The 17,099-nt window shown below is 41.6% G+C and overlaps 1 protein-coding gene and 1 pseudogene across 1 annotated transcript; both read right to left on the reverse strand.

Annotated features, from left to right (window-relative positions):
• Nucleotides 1-192: 192 nt before the first annotated feature.
• On the reverse strand, nucleotides 193-6,031 carry LOC105920573 (interleukin-12 subunit beta). The gene is made up of 9 exons (XM_036142946.1): nucleotides 5,271-6,031; nucleotides 4,604-4,697; nucleotides 4,409-4,510; nucleotides 4,027-4,209; nucleotides 2,150-2,255; nucleotides 1,839-2,008; nucleotides 1,286-1,446; nucleotides 1,080-1,198; nucleotides 193-976 (listed from the first exon to the last, which is right to left on the reverse strand). The coding sequence occupies exons 1-9, from the start codon at nucleotides 5,436-5,438 to the stop codon at nucleotides 940-942; spliced, it is 1,140 nt and encodes a 379-aa protein (XP_035998839.1). The 5' UTR covers nucleotides 5,439-6,031; the 3' UTR covers nucleotides 193-939.
• A 7,275-nt stretch (nucleotides 6,032-13,306) lies between these two features.
• Nucleotides 13,307-15,542, reverse strand: LOC105924568 (annotated as a pseudogene).
• Between the last annotated feature and the right edge of the window lie 1,557 nt (nucleotides 15,543-17,099).

Here is a 17,099-nt window from a genome sequence, read left to right on the forward strand (position 1 = left end):
TTCTTTTGGACATTTCTGGGTTGTTTTAATGTATTGTGGGAAAACTGACATCTAGTGGCAGGACGCTGTTACTACACAGTTGGAAAAAATAATTTTCTACAGGAGGCACAGTTTTAGCCACTTTATACAGTTTAAAAGGATATATGGCTCTACTTTATGACACAATATGCTTTTTTTGGCTCTTGAGAGCCGGATTAATTGCCTTGACGGGCTGGATTCGACCCGCAGGCCTTGAGTTTGACACATGTGGGTTAGAGCATTGTACTTGAGTCCTGGAGGTTCTGGGCTTGGGTCCCGCAGACTGACACTCTGCGTCCCTGAGCAAGACACCACAATTCTCCTCGGGCTACACAATGTGGCAGCCAACCGTTCCCTAAGAGGATGGGTTAAATGCAGAAGACACGTTTCCTTGGAATGTATATTGCAATGACAATAAAGATTATTATTCTAGTCCTGCACGTTCATATTGACCAGACCAAGAGCCAGCTGTGAATCCTGCGATGACTTCAAGGTTTCTTGGCACTTGTTGCATTTTAGGATGAACTTGTTCAGACCGCTATGGACGTATTGGCCTTTGTTTTAAATCTATTCCACTTGTACCTCTTTTTAAGATAAAACATCAAATGAAGGTATACACAAGAGATTGAGATGCTAGATTTTTATTATGAAATATAAAAGAATAACATTTTGGTAAAACAACTTTAGAAAAAAAATGGGTACAAAAAGGGAACCAGTATTTGATTGTAGTTCTCCACAATAAAGGATTTTCATTCACCACAAACCCCTAAAAGCAACTTAAATAAAGGATGAATAAATACTGTACATGTATACATTCACTTCACTTTGAACAAGACTCAATAAAAAGTAAAATCTGATTTATAAAAATGTGTGGTTTTTATATCCGCTCGGCTTCTCGTCTTTGATGTCTTTAGCTGGCAGTTAAAGATTCTGGCAGTCCACGTTGTTTTTGTTCACTCTGAAGAGTAAAAAATAGATACAATTAGATTAAAACAAAAGGAAAACAAAGTTTCAGTGATATTTCTCTTTCATATTTCTAGACGGTAGACTAGTGCACTCACAGACACTGACTCCAGTGGCTCCATGGTCCCAGGGCGTATTTGTCCTGAGCTCTCACACAGAACAAATACTTCTTGGACTTGATGTTGACGTCGTATTTGGTATCCTCAGTGTGGTTCTTCTGCTCAGAGGTGAGACGCAACAGATTAAACACCGAACAGATCTGGCTGAACTGGAAGCTCACACGTCGCGTTTGAATTCCTCTCACCAAAACGAAGTTGTCGCTGTTACAGGTTTGCCCGATGTGGACGACCTTGACCTGGAAGTGGAGGCCGAAGAAGGTGCGGGGCTTCTCCCAGGTGTCCGGGTAGTCCCAGCTGAACACCTGGCCGCTGCTGATGTGCAGGTTGGGGAGTTGTTCTGGCCGCACTACATGGAAGACGGAGGGATTACAAGAAGAAGAGTAAGCAAACCTGAGGATGAAGTCAGAACGTGTACACTGCAAAAACGGAACTAGAAATAAGTAAAATGTTCTTAAAATCAGTGTATTTGTCCTTAAATTTGAGCAGGTAAATAAGATGATTTGCCAATGGAATAAGATTTTTGCACTTAAAATAGGAACAATCGTCTCCATCATCTTATTTCAAGTGCAGTATATCTAATTATCTTATTTTGGGGATCAAAATACTCTTTCCATTGGCAGATAATCTTATTTACCTGCTCAAATCAGGGGAAAATACATTAACCTCAAGAACATTTTACTGATTTTTAGATCCATTTTTGCAATGTAGTGCAGTAATATCTCTATAAAATGGACCCACCGATATCTCTCAGGTAGAAGGACTTTGTGTAGGCCTCCAGGCGGGAGTAGCTGTGCATGTAAACGGTGAGGTGGATGAGATGTTTTTCCTCCTTGTAAGGGCAGCTGACATCCTGACACCGAACCCCTGATCCGTCGCCGTTCACCACACAGGAAATCTCGTCCTGGTGACTGGATTCAAAGACAAACAGATTTCTAAAATGCCATCTAGAACGGGGCCGCGGGCCTTTACGACAGGATTCTTTGAAGTTATGCTGAGGAGCTTGGGTTTAAATGAGTGAGAGACTAATTCAGAGATGATGAGGTCCTCACCGGCTCGCCTTCACCAGGAGCATGGCAGCGTGGGATCTGTGCTGCGTCTTCCTCCAGGTGCAGCCGAAAGAGCCTTTGTAGTTCACTGCCGAGCAGTGGATGTAACCTGCAGGAAAAAAATGAGGAGTGGACTGAGCTTAGCTATCTTTTCGCCATAGAAATGCTACAGGCATTTTACACCAAAGTCACGTTTACACACTGGTACACAGATCTGGAGGTAACCTAGCCATTGGCTAAGTATGCTTTGGCATATGGCTAGAATTAAACTCACAACTTTCCAGTTGTCTGATACAACTTTTCCTACATTGCCACGACCCTTGAGCATTGGCAATGTTTGGAATATTGGAATTGGCAATGGGAGGAGCATTGAGCTACCTCACAGGAAGAGGGTCTTCTTGGGTTCGTATCTGTGGTTGTTCTGTCCTTGCAAGGGTGGATTTCCTATGATTTCCTCCCGTAGTCCAAAAACATGCTTGTCACCTTAATGGGAGATTCTAAACTACCGGAGAACCACGACAGAAGCCACAGATGATCAGGGACTCCATGAGGAAAGCCCACCACCAAGATTTGAACCGAGGACCCTCTTATGGCAATGCAAAAGTGCTAAGAACTGCACACTGCCACTGTAAAGCTTACTTTGGATTCTAATACATTTCAAATCAATGTTTGATTGTTATTTGATTGATTATTATCACCGAGCATAAAACTTGCCAAAATACATTTTACTTAGGCTGCACTGCAAAAAGAGAACTAAAAATGAGTAAAATGTTCTTGAAATTAATGTATTTGCCCTTGATTTGAGCAGGTAAATAAGATTATTTGCCAATGGAATGATTATTTTTAACCCCTAAAATAAGATAATTAGATATATTGCACTTGAAATAAGATTATTGAAATGAATTGTTCCTATTTTAAGTGCAAAAATCTTATTCCATTGGCAAATAGTCCAATTTACCTGCTCAAATCAAGGAAAAATACATTAATTTCAAGAAAAAAAATTCTTATTTTTAGGTCTATTTTTGCAAGTGTGAAAGATTTAAAAATCTAAGACAACATCCGATCTAAATACACCTGACATGATCTATCATTATAGGAAGGGTTACAGAGCCATTACAGATTCTTCCCAGTTCTACCAAAATTACTGCAAGAGCGTATCGACAACTTATCCGAGAGTTCAGAACAGAACCCGGAACCATATCTGCAGCAAAGCAGGCCTGAGCTGCCACAGGTAAGGACAGAGTTTGTGACTTGAAAATAAGAAAGAGACAGAGCAAAAAAAAAAAAAAAAAAAAAAAAAATGGCATGGGAGTTCCAAGGACAAAACAAAAAAATAATAAACATAAAGGCCTGTCCCACCGGCCCCCAAGAAGGTTTTATAGTGGCCTAGTCAAAGCCTGGTTTTACATCTGATGAGGATGCTGTGGGATGACTACAAACACGCTTGAAAACCCTCCACTGGGACTGAGTGGGTTAAAATTCCTCCATAGGCATGTAAAAGACTAATTGCTATTAGCCCCACATACACGTGTTGGCAGCCATTGCTCCCAACAGTGTTCAGGAAATAATGCCATTTTTTACATAGGAGGGTTGGTTTGGATCACTCTTTGCCTTAACAAATGAAATCATCATTTGAAAACTGCATTATCGTCTGAAGTTATCGTTGATCTAATGATAAAACTTATGTGATGATCTAAAACATTTAAGCGTAACCAAAAAAACAACATGTATTTTCACTTCTCCCTCTCTAACAACCCCTTTCTCTACCATATCCTGACTTTTGGCACACCAGCAGCATCCAGCCCACGGTCATCTGTCTTATCCTGCGCCTCCTGATCTGTGATTCTCTCCCATCCATACCTTCGTCTTCCTCGTCTCACCTTCTTCGGGGGATCTCTCCTCCAGTATGACGGTCCTGTTGTCTGGGTCCAGCTGGACCAGGACCAGCGTGTGGTTCAGGTATTCTCCGCTTGACCTGAGGTGACACGAGTAGTTTCCCGCCTTCATCTCTTTCACCAGCACCGTGATCTGGTTCCCCCGCAGAGCCGGCGTCAGTTCCTCCTCTGAGAAAACACGGGCTTTAGTAACAAGCATGTTCCTCCCAGTTAGGCCCGTAAACTTCCTTTGTCTTTGTTTGCTCACACTGCCGAGGCAACGCGCGAAGGAACTGTCATTGTTCAAGAGCCCACCGGTTAGGTCATCGATGGGTTTACCAGTAAAAGGCGTGCTACATATAACGCCAATGCCAAACTGTTTTATTACCGTTTCTCTTCCAAAACACATCCTTGTGCTGATAAGGGTCTCCACAGGTCATGGGGACTTCCACCATGCTGCCGTGAGCGTGAGGCACGCGCACCACCATCACTGGAGCCATCGTAAAAGGAAACAAAGGGTGGGTTAATATTTAACGCAGGGGTGGCAAAGAAAAAGGGGAAAGCACAGAAAAGAGAGACAAACCGTTGTCCATTAGAGTCTGGATGTTGGGCTGGTCGACCACGGAGCTGGCGAAGCGAAGGCCGGTGCACAGGAGCCACAGGAGCAACAGTCGCATCTGCAGGAGACGAGGAAAAAAGTCAAAGGGATGACAAGAATGGGCTGCTCTGAGGTGTGTGACGGGGTTTAAACCGGGTCAGCAGCACCTCAGTGTTTAAAGCAGCAAATAGCAAGTATTTCTTAAATAAAGGGAGGAGAAAACAGCACATTTGAAGGAGAGTTAAAGAACTAAGCTTTAATTTGATAAAAATGCAATGTTTCTAGTTTCTTTTCATCCAACACTTATTTTCACCTGATGAGTTTGGGTTAAGAACCTGTTTTTAAAAAAAAAAAAAAAAAAAAAAAAAAAAAGGGCCATACAGCAGCATTGGCTATTTATGAGTATTTCAAAGCTTGGCAATATTTTAACCGGCAAGAAAATTTCCCCTTATATAAAAAGGGGTATGAGAAAGTTGGAATTTTTAATTTTTAAACATATATAAAGTCAATACTGTGATAATTCATAATAAAACGTCATCAATCCTTCATTTCTTTCACTGATATCTGAATGAAATCAACAGCATGTACAATATAACCAAACACCATGACAAAAAAAATAAATAAAAATAAATAAAACTGAAGCTTACTTTACCTTGGCTCTGCGGCTCGATGCAAAACGTTGAACTTGAAAGCAGATCAGAAAGGGGCTTTGTCTTGTCTGTCTGAACCCAGCAAAGCCGCTGGAGTATTTATGCACCACAGAAGCAGAAGACCAAAAAAAAAAAAAAAAAAAAAAAAAAAGCCCTGTGTGTGAGAGCATGCATGCAGGGGGTTGGTTTAATTTCTACGTCACTTCATTAAAAAAAAAAACAGATCCTCCCAGTTGGTGGTTCTGACTTCGTTAACCAGTAGTGAGGGTTTTTCACCGCTGACATTTGACGTGCGATGCGTTTAATTTGTGACCCCCCCCCCAATAAACGGGGCAATCACGCGGAAGGCAACAAATGACTACAATAAAGGATCGGTTTATGTTCCACATAAAAACTGCACGCTTGCTCAGTAAGCCGCTACGCCGGCCACAGCAGGGAGGAAGTGAGACCACCACAGAGAAATCTCCTTGGAAGGGAACTGAAGCGCTTCGATTGTTTGATGGATGACACTGAAACACAGCCGTGGGAATTCTTTGGAACAAGATGATGTTGGAAATACGTCAAGGTACAAAAATCCCAAACAGAAACTCCTGGATTTTATTAGGAAAGAAGAATTGATGAATACAAAGAACAAGGGATGGTTTATAATCGAAAGAGGGGGGTTTCTTAATAGTTCTCCAGCCTGCAACGTGACCCCCTAACATTTAGTGAGCGTTTCTTATAAATAAACCTTCCACTTGGACCCAAACGTTTCCTTTCAAATCGTTTCAGCCTGTAAACAAAAAAAGGCGACGTATGACTGTGACAGGAGCAAAGCGCGTTCTGTGGTTTCAAATTAAATCATCTCTGACCTCTCACTTTCTCTTAATTTTTCGCTCTGCAAGGAATTGCCAAACCACTTTCCCTCTGACTCAGATTTGCACTTTCAGATATGGGGAGGGTTTAAAAAAAAAAAAAAAAAAAAAGCAAAAGCAGCTTTGAAAACCTTTCAATAGAAGGAAGGGAGATCTCCTTTCTTCTCGTGGATAAAAGCAAACCTTTTCCCCCAAGCGCAAAACTTGAGCCTTTTGTTTATCCACTTCCCCAAAAAGCTCTCGGCCTTGTTTCTAAATTTAAGTCGGACGAGTCTGAACGTGGCATTCGTTATTTTCAGCCTCTAACCTGGACGTAGTGTGAACTTTTTGAATACGATATACTCTCCCACTAACATTTGCTTTAATGGGCCTCAACAAGCTGCACCACCACCACCACCACCACCACGTTCTTTTCGTGGCCATCAACAACCTAACTAGACGTCTGACCTCGATGCGTGGCCAAAATTGGTGCAGTTTGCCGATTTTCACGGCCCGACGCGGCTCGTAGGAACTGAAACACCCAGAGTTTCAGACATCTGACCCCCAACTGACCCATTAAAGGAAATTTGTTACAATCTCTGGGAGAAGAACCCAGGAACCAACCAGCCTGAAGCCTGCCATTGGCTGAAAGGTGCTAGAACACCCGTGTCCTCGTTAACAGTGAACCTAGGACGGTCTCAACATGTACTGAGGTGTCAGCCAGGAAGAAGAAGACAACTGAGCTCCTTCACTAAGTGTACAGGACGTGTATTTGAAGGAATCAAGGTAACGGTGAGAAGCGTGTCAACAATCAGCTGGAACGGATCACCACATCTCCTGCCTTCCTCTACCAGAACCTCTGTCTATCATTTTTCTGGAGGCCAGGCAGCAGTGACCGAATGTAAAGACAAAAAAAAATGAAAACTGAAAATAAAATGGGGAAATAAAGAGGACGTAACCTCTCATGATTAATTTATTTTACTGCTGCTTATTGGAGCAGGTCCCAAAGTCTAGGGCAGAAGTCGACTGTGAGTCAGACCGAGAAGATCTCCGGAAATCCAGTGAAACCGTCTGTTAGGGTGGCAGCATCAGAGCATGCGGCTTAAAAAAAACAGAAAAAGCTTAACAAATTGATAAAGGTTGGTTCTGTTTTTTTTTTTTTTTTTCACAAAATGAAAAAAGGTGTCAAACAGGTGACAGGTGTCAAACTCAAGGCCCGCGGGCCGAATCCGGCCCGTCGAGGTAAATTATCCGGCCCTCAAGAGCCAAAAAAAAAGGCATATCATGTCATAAAGTAGAGGCATATATCCTTTTAAAGTGTATAAAGTGGCTAAAACTGTTCCTCCTGTAAGTGTAACTCACCCCAATATCAACTTTTGTTTTGCAGATAAACTGTATAAACTGGGCCTAAGGTTGCTACTTTTATGTTACTGTGCATTTTTTATACTTCTATGTGAACTGGAATGAAATTCTGAAAAGTATCGTCTATACACGTGCAAACGGCCCTTTTAATGACTTCATGACCCCAAAGGGGCCCCATATAGAAATGAGTTTGACACCCCTGTTATAGAGCATCGTCTTACAACAACTACAGAGTCCTCAGCCAGAGGTCCTGCCAGGCCTCAGCCACCACCGTCTGCTACCGTTCTCTGAAGAAACCTGTATAAGTGGAGTCACAACAATTGATTTGTAAGCAGAATTACTGTTAAGGCTTTTGGAAGTGTTATTGTTATCCATTTCAATCAAGACAGTTTAAGTCATAGTGGTCTGCGGGTCAAAAACTGAAGGGTTTGGACACAAGAGTTTGATATATAAGAGAAATGTGTATTAATAGTAAATTCTATCCATCTTCCGACACGTCTAGCCCCGCTGCGGTCACAAGGTGGTTGCTGGTGCCTATCTCCAGCGTTCACTGGGCGAAAGGCGGGGTACACCCTGGACAGGTCGCCAGTCTGTCGCAGGGCAACACAGAGACAGACAGGACAAACAACCATTCTCGCACACATTCACACCTAAGGAGAATTTAGAGAAGCCAATTAACCATCATGTTTTTTGGACTGTGGGAGGAAGCTGGAGTACCCGGGGAGAACCCATGCATGCACAGGGAGAACATGCAAACCCCATGCAGAAAGACCCAGGGTTGGATTTGAACCCAGAACCTTCTCGCTGCAAGGCACCAACGCTACCCACTGCGCCACTGTGCAGCCAAAAAAACAAAACAAAAAAAAAAAACAGATCGACATTTTTATTATTCCTGTGTCTCAAATGCCATTCGTCTTAGGAATAATTACTTCAGTATTGAAGTATAGTGTGTATTGGGTTTTCACACCAACTTGTCCAAAACTACTTATTTTCTATCTTTAACGGATACTGTGAATATATCAAATATGGAAGTTTAATTCTTCACGCAGGTTGATTTAGGCTGATTTAGAAATAAATCAGCCTAGCCAGGGTGTCCTTAACTTTTAGAGGCCACCCTGTTCCCGCACACCTGATGAACGCCTCATTGCTGGGCCTCTGCAGAACTTGGTGACGGTAACTCAGACATTTGAAAAAAAGTGGTTTTCTGGATGACTGGAGTTAGAAAGTTGCTAATTTAAACAGCATTTGCTGGTCTTGGCCTGGCCTCCACTGCCTGGTGCAGTTATCAGCACGTTCTCCCCATCGCATGTACGGGTTGGGTTCTCTCCGGGTACTCCGGCTTCCTCCCCCAGTCCGAAAAACACGACTGGCAGGTTAACTGGTCTCTCTGCAAATTACCCGTAGGTATGATGAGTGTGTGCATAGTTGTTTGTCAGGTTATGTGTTGCCCTGCGATGGACCGCCGAGCGGTCTGCCTCTCACTTAATGAACGCTGGAGATAGGCACCAGCACCCCCCCCCCCCCCCCCCACCCTTTTGACCCTGCGAGGATCAAAAGATCATGGATGGGTGGTCTTTTCTTTTACACGCAGGATCCAGTCAACATCTAGACAGGAAACATGTGGCAACAATTTCTCTTTTTCTTTAATGCTTATCAGGATTTTTTTCTGTCATTATATTAGATCATCATCATGTCTGCATGAAGGATTAGTGGGTGGAAAACTGTTGATTTTGATGCCGGTGGATGACTTGCTTAGTTTTGCATATTGTAGGGAAAATGTTTAACTTTTTTATACTGAGCGGCATGAAAGAAACCCAACGGTGTTTCAGCGTTTTTTCGACGACCACTGCGGCTCTCAGAAGCGCTCACTCCCGTCTTTAGATTCCAGCTTTATGTGACGTGAAAAATGAGACCAATATGAATGATTTCCAAACTTTAATGAGAGATTTATTCTGTTGAATTTAAAGAGATGTGTAACAAAAATAAAAATGGTGACGCACAAACGTGTACAGAGTTCAATTAAAGCTTTTTTTGGAGAACCTTTTTGATCGGATTTCTCACATCCCTCATCAAGACTTTCTTTGTTGACTGTGCCTGGCCAGAGTTCTCCAAATGAGTCAAAACGGTTCCTCTTCAGGCGTTCCAGCAAATTTTCTGACACAATTGACTCCAGCTAAGCCAATCCAAAAACCTTTGTGTTTTTTTTTTCTTGTTTTAGACGTATGCTTGGGCTCTTTGTGATTCTGAAGAATTTAATCTGGATTCATCTTTAGCTTCCTAACAGGTTTCTAGCAGCACTTGTGGATTTTCAGAACGTCACCGAACCTTGACAAAAACAAGCCGTGCATCCAAAGAAAAGTATTCTCTTTTCAGAGATTTTAGCAACCCTTATGCCTTATTCTAGACCAGGGTAAGACGCCTTTACAATTCAAAGAGCTAAATAAAATGCTTAATGCCACAAATGTTACATGACCTTTTACAAAAAGAAAACTTAAAATATCTACATTTCTATTCAGTAAACTAGAATTATGTTCCGATTAGGTTTGTTTGTCAGATTAAATCTTTCTAAATTAGCCATTAAGTAAACATAATTAACATTATGCTCACGTGTCATTACATATCATTAATTATTGTTATTATCATAGGCCATATTTCTGTATAAAACATGTATTTTTTTGGGTTTTTTTTAAATTGGTCAGACATAATATTCTGATCCTAAATGTTTTCATTCACTATTCGAGGAAACTCATGACAGAAATATAGGCTTGAAAACATCAGTCTGTGGGTAATTTATCAGTTTGATGTGTTCCATTTAGTAAATTGAGTTACTGAAATGAATTATCTTTTTCCAATAATAACCTGAATAATTTATTAGGGGCCACCATTTTATGTCTATTTTAGTTTTAAAATAAAGAAAAACATCAAACAAAACAAAGGATAAGACGTTCATATTTTTGAGAAAATGATGTAAAAAAAAAAAAAGAGCACATTTTCCAACCTAATGACAAGAAAAATAAATTAATAAAAAAAGCAAGAAAGTACATTACTGGCTTTTTTCAGCGTTGATTCTTTTGTGGAAATTGAATCCAATTATTCAAAGAAAAAAAAAGACAAACTGATAAAACTTTATTTGATATAGCTATATGTAAAAAAAAAAAAAACAACAACAACAACAACATTGTTTCTGTATAATTTTAGGCAAAGTTATTTAGAGCCTCTGTGGGAGGTCCAAAGAGCCACGAGTTGCAGATCCCTTATCTAGACATAACTCAACTAGTCCTCGTCTAAAACTGCTGCTGGCCTCTTTTAAATTGGTCAGACAGAGAAGTAGCCATCTTGATGTTGCTCCATATTATCTCCAATTATCATCCACTCTCTTTGCTGAACCACACTGTTTGTGTAATGCTGCAGGTTTTTTTTCTTCTCTTCAGTACCTTTCTTCTGCCTGAGACCTTTGAACAAAAGCAACATTTTGTTCCCTTGTCCTTTAGCTAATGGATGCCAAGCAGGAAATGTCAGGAAAATCAAAACAAGGACAGCTGAACTTTATCTCAGGTTAATCAGATTCATTATAACTGATGATTTACTAAGAAGGCATCAAATCTATGAATTAACACATGTGGAATTATATACTTAACAAAACAGTGTGAAACAACTGAAAATATGTCTTATATTCTAGGTTCTTTAAAGTAGCCACCTTTTGCTTTGATTACTGCTTCGCACACTCTTGGCATTCTCTGGATGAGTTTCAAGAGGTAGTCACCTGAAATGGTCCTCACTTCACAAGTGTCTGCTGTCAGGTTTAATAAATGGGATTTCTTGCCTTATAAATGGGGTTGGGACCATCAGTTGTGTTGTGCAGAAGTCAGGTGGGTACACAGTCCCACTGAATACTGTTAGACTTTGTATTATGGCAAGAAAAAAAGCAGCTAAGTAAAGAAAAACGAGTGGCCATCATCACTTTTAGAAATGAAGGTCAGTCAGTCCGAAAAAATTGGGAAAACTTTGGAGGTGTCCCCAAGGACAGTCGCAAAAAAAACCCCCCATCAAGCGCTACAAAGAAACCAGGAAAGGAAGACCAAGCGGATAAATTAATCCGAGTCACCAGCCTCAGAAATGGCAGGTTAACAGCAGCAGCTCAGATTAGAGAGCAGGTCAATGCCACACAGAGTTCTAGCAGCAGACACATCTCTAGTTAAGAGGAGACTGTGTGAATCAGGCCTTCATGATAATATAGCTGCTAGCAAACCACTGCTAAGGACCATAGACATAATATAAGAGTAGACGCGTCATTGGGCGGGTTCTGCCTATGCTGCGATGCGTCAGAGCGTCCGCCATCTTTAATGTGGCAAATCTGCAGTTACTCAGTCACTTAAACAGTATCAGAGGGACTTTAATCTCTGAATATACTTTGTATTCGTAGTATTTTTGTTTTTTGTAATATTACAAGTTTATTTTCGTATCCCTTTAGATTCATTCTCCTGACTTTATACTCCTAAAGAATAAAAATATTTAAAATAATCTAACCTGGCCCTATTACTCCAGGAGTGAAATAATTCTGCAAACTGTGACTATTCTGGAAATGTTCCCTCTTAATTCTCATAATATGACGATTTTCTCATAACATCATCACTTTTGTGTTGTTGTTTTTTTTACTTTATTGACCTAAGACTTTTTTTCTCATATTATTAACTTTACCTCTTTAATACTCCCCCAAAAAGTCTGCTTCTAAAGGTTCACATGTGACACGGTTTTATGAAATAATGAAGACCACAATGTTTAGATTTAACAAATCGATCCTTATATTCATAACACATACACACACATTATAATTATATATATATATCTATATACATACATATATATACACATACATATATATATATATACATATATATATACATATATACATACACATATACATATATACATACACATATACATATACATATATATATATATATATATATATATATATATATATATATATATATATATATATTAGTGCGAAAGAAAGTTGCCCCCTGACAGTTCATATGAAAAGTCATCCTACAGATTCTGGCCCGCCGGCCTAATGTCCATTCCTTGTGTTCTTTAGCCCAAACAAGTCTCTTCTGCTTGTTGCCTGTCCTTAGCACAGACATCATGTACGTAGACGCGTCATCGGGCGCAGGTTCGCACGTCAACGTCACCACCATATTGTATGCGGCAGAAAAAAGTTGAGTTCTGTTATTGTGAACGTGAATCAGAGAAGATGCCTCATTCCTGTGCTGCATGGAAATGTATTCTGGCTGATTTCACTACTTGTATCTGCCTTCTATAAACTAAGGCTGCACCATGTTGCAAAACTGGTGCAGCCTTAGTATGTATGTATGTATGTATGTATATATATATATATATATATATATATATATATATATATATATATATGAATACTTCATCCCCACTCAGATCATTACAATTTTGTTCTTAAAAACAATTTAATTTTTTGCTGTTTGCCTGTTGAAAATGTTTTCCCTTGAGGTTACTGACAGAGCCATAACAAAATATTGCTTTATTCTTTTATTGTACAGAACATCTTACAAGCCCAAAAGATCAAATAAACCTTACCTCCAAATGTATTATTATTATTAAAATTATTTTAAACTTTAATAAAACTTTATCTTAAAACTCGCCCTCCCCTTCTTCATCTTCTTCCTGGATAGAGTTCATTCCCACCTCCTCGTAGTCCAATTTGTTGTCCATCAGGAAGGCGCAGTCCGAGTGCTCCAGGGTGGCGTGGGTAGTGAGGATGGCGTTGTAGGGCTCCACCACGGCTATGGACAACTGAGGCGCCGGGTGGGTGGGCTCCAGGTCCACAAAGACGGCTCTGGGGACGTGCTTCCCCGCCCAGGTCTCACCGAAGAAGGTGTTGAACGAGTCGCCTCCTCCTCCGATGGTCACGTCGCTCGGCATCTGGCCGTCCGGCTGGATCCCGTGTTCAAGGCAGTTCCCAGCAGGCGTTCCCGATCTGGACGGCTGCCAGGCTCACGTGGACGGAGATGCACTCACGCTGGAGAGAGAGTTAAAAATAATAAAATAAAATCATAACTTTCTGAAGCAGGTCGCATAGAAAACGGTGAAAAAAAAAAAAAAAATCACTTATTACCTGAAATGTGCTTTCGTTTTTCTTACTTAAAAACAGGGTTCCCACACCTTGGTGAACATCAAATTCAAGGACCTTTCAAGGACTTTCCAGGACCAATTTAATCAAATTCAAGGACCACACGTGGCGGCATTTACCTACTGTGACCGCTGAATAGGTTATCATATTTTAATACAATGCAAATTCAATAAAAGACTAAACGGCATAGAAGTTGTTGGGTCAGAAGCAATGCAAGAAAGTGGACTTAATTTATAGCCTACATTGATATTGATCATCATTGCTCTGACTGCAGCGCTGAGAGGGACTCCTGCGGTAGCAGGAGAACGGGGGAGGCGCCCCACAGCAGCACCTGCCCCTGGAGGACAAGAGTATGAACGATACGTGCTTTCACGTAGGAGTCTCCAAAAGTCGCTAGATTTGTCGCTAGTCGCTTTTTTGAAAAAGAGTCGCTGGAGGGGTCTGAAAAGTCGCTGAGTTGGCAACACTGCGTGAATGTAACCTATTGGACGCACATAGGCCTAAACCGTAGCCTACCAACTAACGAAGAAGAGCGAACGTACTTTTGCAAATTAAAAGTCTGCAGAATCAACATAATTTTAAAAGATCGTGTGGTAGTAAAATAATGACACATGAGTCGTCATCCATGTGAACTTTCAACCCCACAAAAAAATTCAAGGACTTTCAAGGACAAGGTGTTTTTTTGGCTGTTTTCAAGAACTTTCAAGGGCCTTGAATTAATTTTTTCAGATTCACAAACTTTCAAGGACCTGTGGGAACCCTGTAAAAAAAAACAAAAAAAAAAACCTAACGACTCGCTGGCCGGTCTAGTACTCCTCATCTTGTTCCTGGATAGAGTTCATTCCCACCTCCTCGTAGTCCTTCTTCAGAGCAGCCACGTCCTCTCGGGCCTCGGTGAACTTGCCCTCCTCCATGCCCTCGCCCACGCCCACGCCCTCGCCCTCGCACCAGTGGACGAAGGCCCTCTTGGCGTACATGAGGTCAAACTTGTGGTCGAGCCGGGCCCAGGCCTCGGTGAAGGAGGACACGGTCTGGCTGATCACCCTGTTTAGGTTGGTGAAGGTGGGACGGCCGATGTCTGTTCCTGCGGCAGATGTCGTAGATGGCCTCGTTGTCCACCATGAAGGCGCAGTCCGAGTGCTCCAGGTTGGCGTGGGTAGTGAGGATGGCGTTGTAGGGCTCCACCACGGCTATGGACAACTGAGGCGCCGGGTAGACAACGAACTCCAGCTTGGACTTCTTGACAGGCGCTCCATCAGCAGGGAGGTGAAACCGGAGCCGGTTCCTCCACCGAAGCTGTGGAGGACCAGGAAGCCCGGTGCACTGGTCCGCCTTAGGACGGAAACAAGATGGAGGCTTCAGAACGTTTCTCAGCCGACTTCAGAGACAGCAGGATTACTCAGCTCACGTTCACCAGAACCAGTTAACATGGTCCTCAGACACGCGTCTACCCACCAGTTTGCGGATCCTGTCCAGAACCGGGTCAACGATCTCCTTCCCGATGGCGTAGGTGCTAGCGGCGTCCTCCTTCCCGCTGATCAGCTGCTCGGGGTGGAACAGCTGCGCACTCCATCTGAGGAGAGACGCTCGTTTTAATCAGCGATTTATTGGCTTCGGTTACGGCTGAGGCCAAACAAGATGCTACTCGACGACGATGGTGGGCTCCAGGTCCACAAAGACGGCTCTGGGGACGTGCTTCCCCGCCCAGGTCTCACCGAAGAAGGTGTTGAACGAGTCGCCTCCTCCTGCGATGGTCACGTCGCTCGGCATCTGGCCGTCCGGCTGGATCCCGTGTTCAAGGCAGTTCCCAGCAGGCGTTCCCGATCTGGACGCCTGCCTGGCTCACGTGGACGGAGATGCACTCACGCTGGAGAGAGAGTTAAAAATAATAAAATAAAATCACAAGCTGGTCGCATAGAAAACGTTTTAAAAAAATAAATCACTTATTACCAAAGATGAACTGAAATGTGTTTTCCTTTTTTCTTACTTACTTAAAAAAAAAAAAAAAAAAAAAAACCTAACGACTCGCTGGCTGGTCTAGTACACCTCCCCTTCTTCATCTTCTTCCTGGATAGAGTTTATTCCCACCTCCTCGTAGTCCTTTTCCAGGGCAGCTCTATAAAAAGAGTGTCTGTTTTTCATAAACCCAGTTTGGTCGGGTGAGATATATATATATATATATATATATATATATATATATATATCATATATATATATATTGTGTGTGTGTGTGTGTGTGTACCTATATATATATATATATATATAGATATATAGATACACACACACACACACCCACACACATATAGATATATATATATATATAGATATATCATATAATATATATATATATATACATATATATATCGACAACAACTTTTGCGCGCGGCGGGTGGCGTATCCATTTTTCGGGCGAGGCCTTGCCAACATTCCAAAAAAAAAAAAAAAAAAAAAAAAAAAACTAACTGGATATGCTAGCATGTTTATTTGATGTTAACACAAAGTTTTTTGTTGTTGCTTTCGCCATGTATATAGTGAATGGCAGGGGGAAAAAAACACATGGATAGCCGCCCCCCGCGCAAAAGTTGTCATCGTTGCCCCCCCCCCAGTCGGTCCGCACAAAACTTGTTGTCCCCCCACCAACTCACCGCCTCGCCTAATAAATGCATTTTAAAAAAGTAAGCCTTTAACAAGGGTAGACAGGGTCCATCAGTGTCTTCCAGAAAAATCTTAAATATTTTCTATACAATATAGTTTAGCATTCTTTAATGATTTAAGTACAGTGTTTCCCGCAGCACTATCTTGGCAAGGCGGTCAAACTCAGGCCACCGCCTCGCCAATGTTACAAAAAAAAAAATATGCTTGCATGTTTATTTGACGTTAAAAAAAAAAAACAGGAAAAAATACATGGCTACTTTGAAGCGAGAAGTAGGTCGACTTCACCGTCGGCGTCTGCATCGATGCAGACGCCCCCCCGCGCAAAACTTGTTCCGGCCGACAACTCACCGCCTTGTCTAAGCAAATTCCTGCGGGAAACACTGAAGTATAGAAATAAGTATTTTCAGTACCGTAATTACATTATTTTTTGGCGACCCAGAAGTTATTCCATTCGCGCGTGTGCAAATGAGCTAATGGTACGGATCGTGCTACCAGTACGATAGCTCAGTGGCTCTAACGGGTTCCCGGATCACGTGACTGTTTGCATTAACGGCGGGAAATTTAACCGTTGAGAGACGTTAGAACGATTTTAAAAAATAAATTTCGCTCAAATGTGCATCGTAAATGTGCAGTTGAACAAAAATAAAGTCTGAATAAGTCTTTTTGGGCCTAAAAAATGTCAGGAAAATCAGTTAGTTAACTAAAATCTTCGCTGCGCTGCTGCCGAGTTAAATGTGTCGTTTTGGACTCCATAATAAACAACGATTCATCTAGCCTGAAATGCCTGTACAAGCTTACATTCCATTAAAAATATATAC

Source organism: Fundulus heteroclitus, chromosome 11 (genome assembly GCF_011125445.2).
Source record: "Fundulus heteroclitus isolate FHET01 chromosome 11, MU-UCD_Fhet_4.1, whole genome shotgun sequence".
In the NCBI taxonomy this organism is placed as follows: domain Eukaryota; kingdom Metazoa; phylum Chordata; class Actinopteri; order Cyprinodontiformes; family Fundulidae; genus Fundulus; species Fundulus heteroclitus.

Coding starts and splice junctions, on each gene's coding strand:
- LOC105920573 (XM_036142946.1), bottom strand. CDS start 5,438: ATGCTCTCACACACAGGGCTTTTTTTTTTTTTTTTTTTTTTTTTTTGG. Junction 4,210..4,408: donor TGTGTTTTGGAAGAGAAACG/GTAATAAAACAG, acceptor GTGTTTTCTCAG/AGGAGGAACTGACGCCGGCT. Junction 2,256..4,026: donor GGAGAGATCCCCCGAAGAAG/GTGAGACGAGGA, acceptor TTTTTCCTGCAG/GTTACATCCACTGCTCGGCA.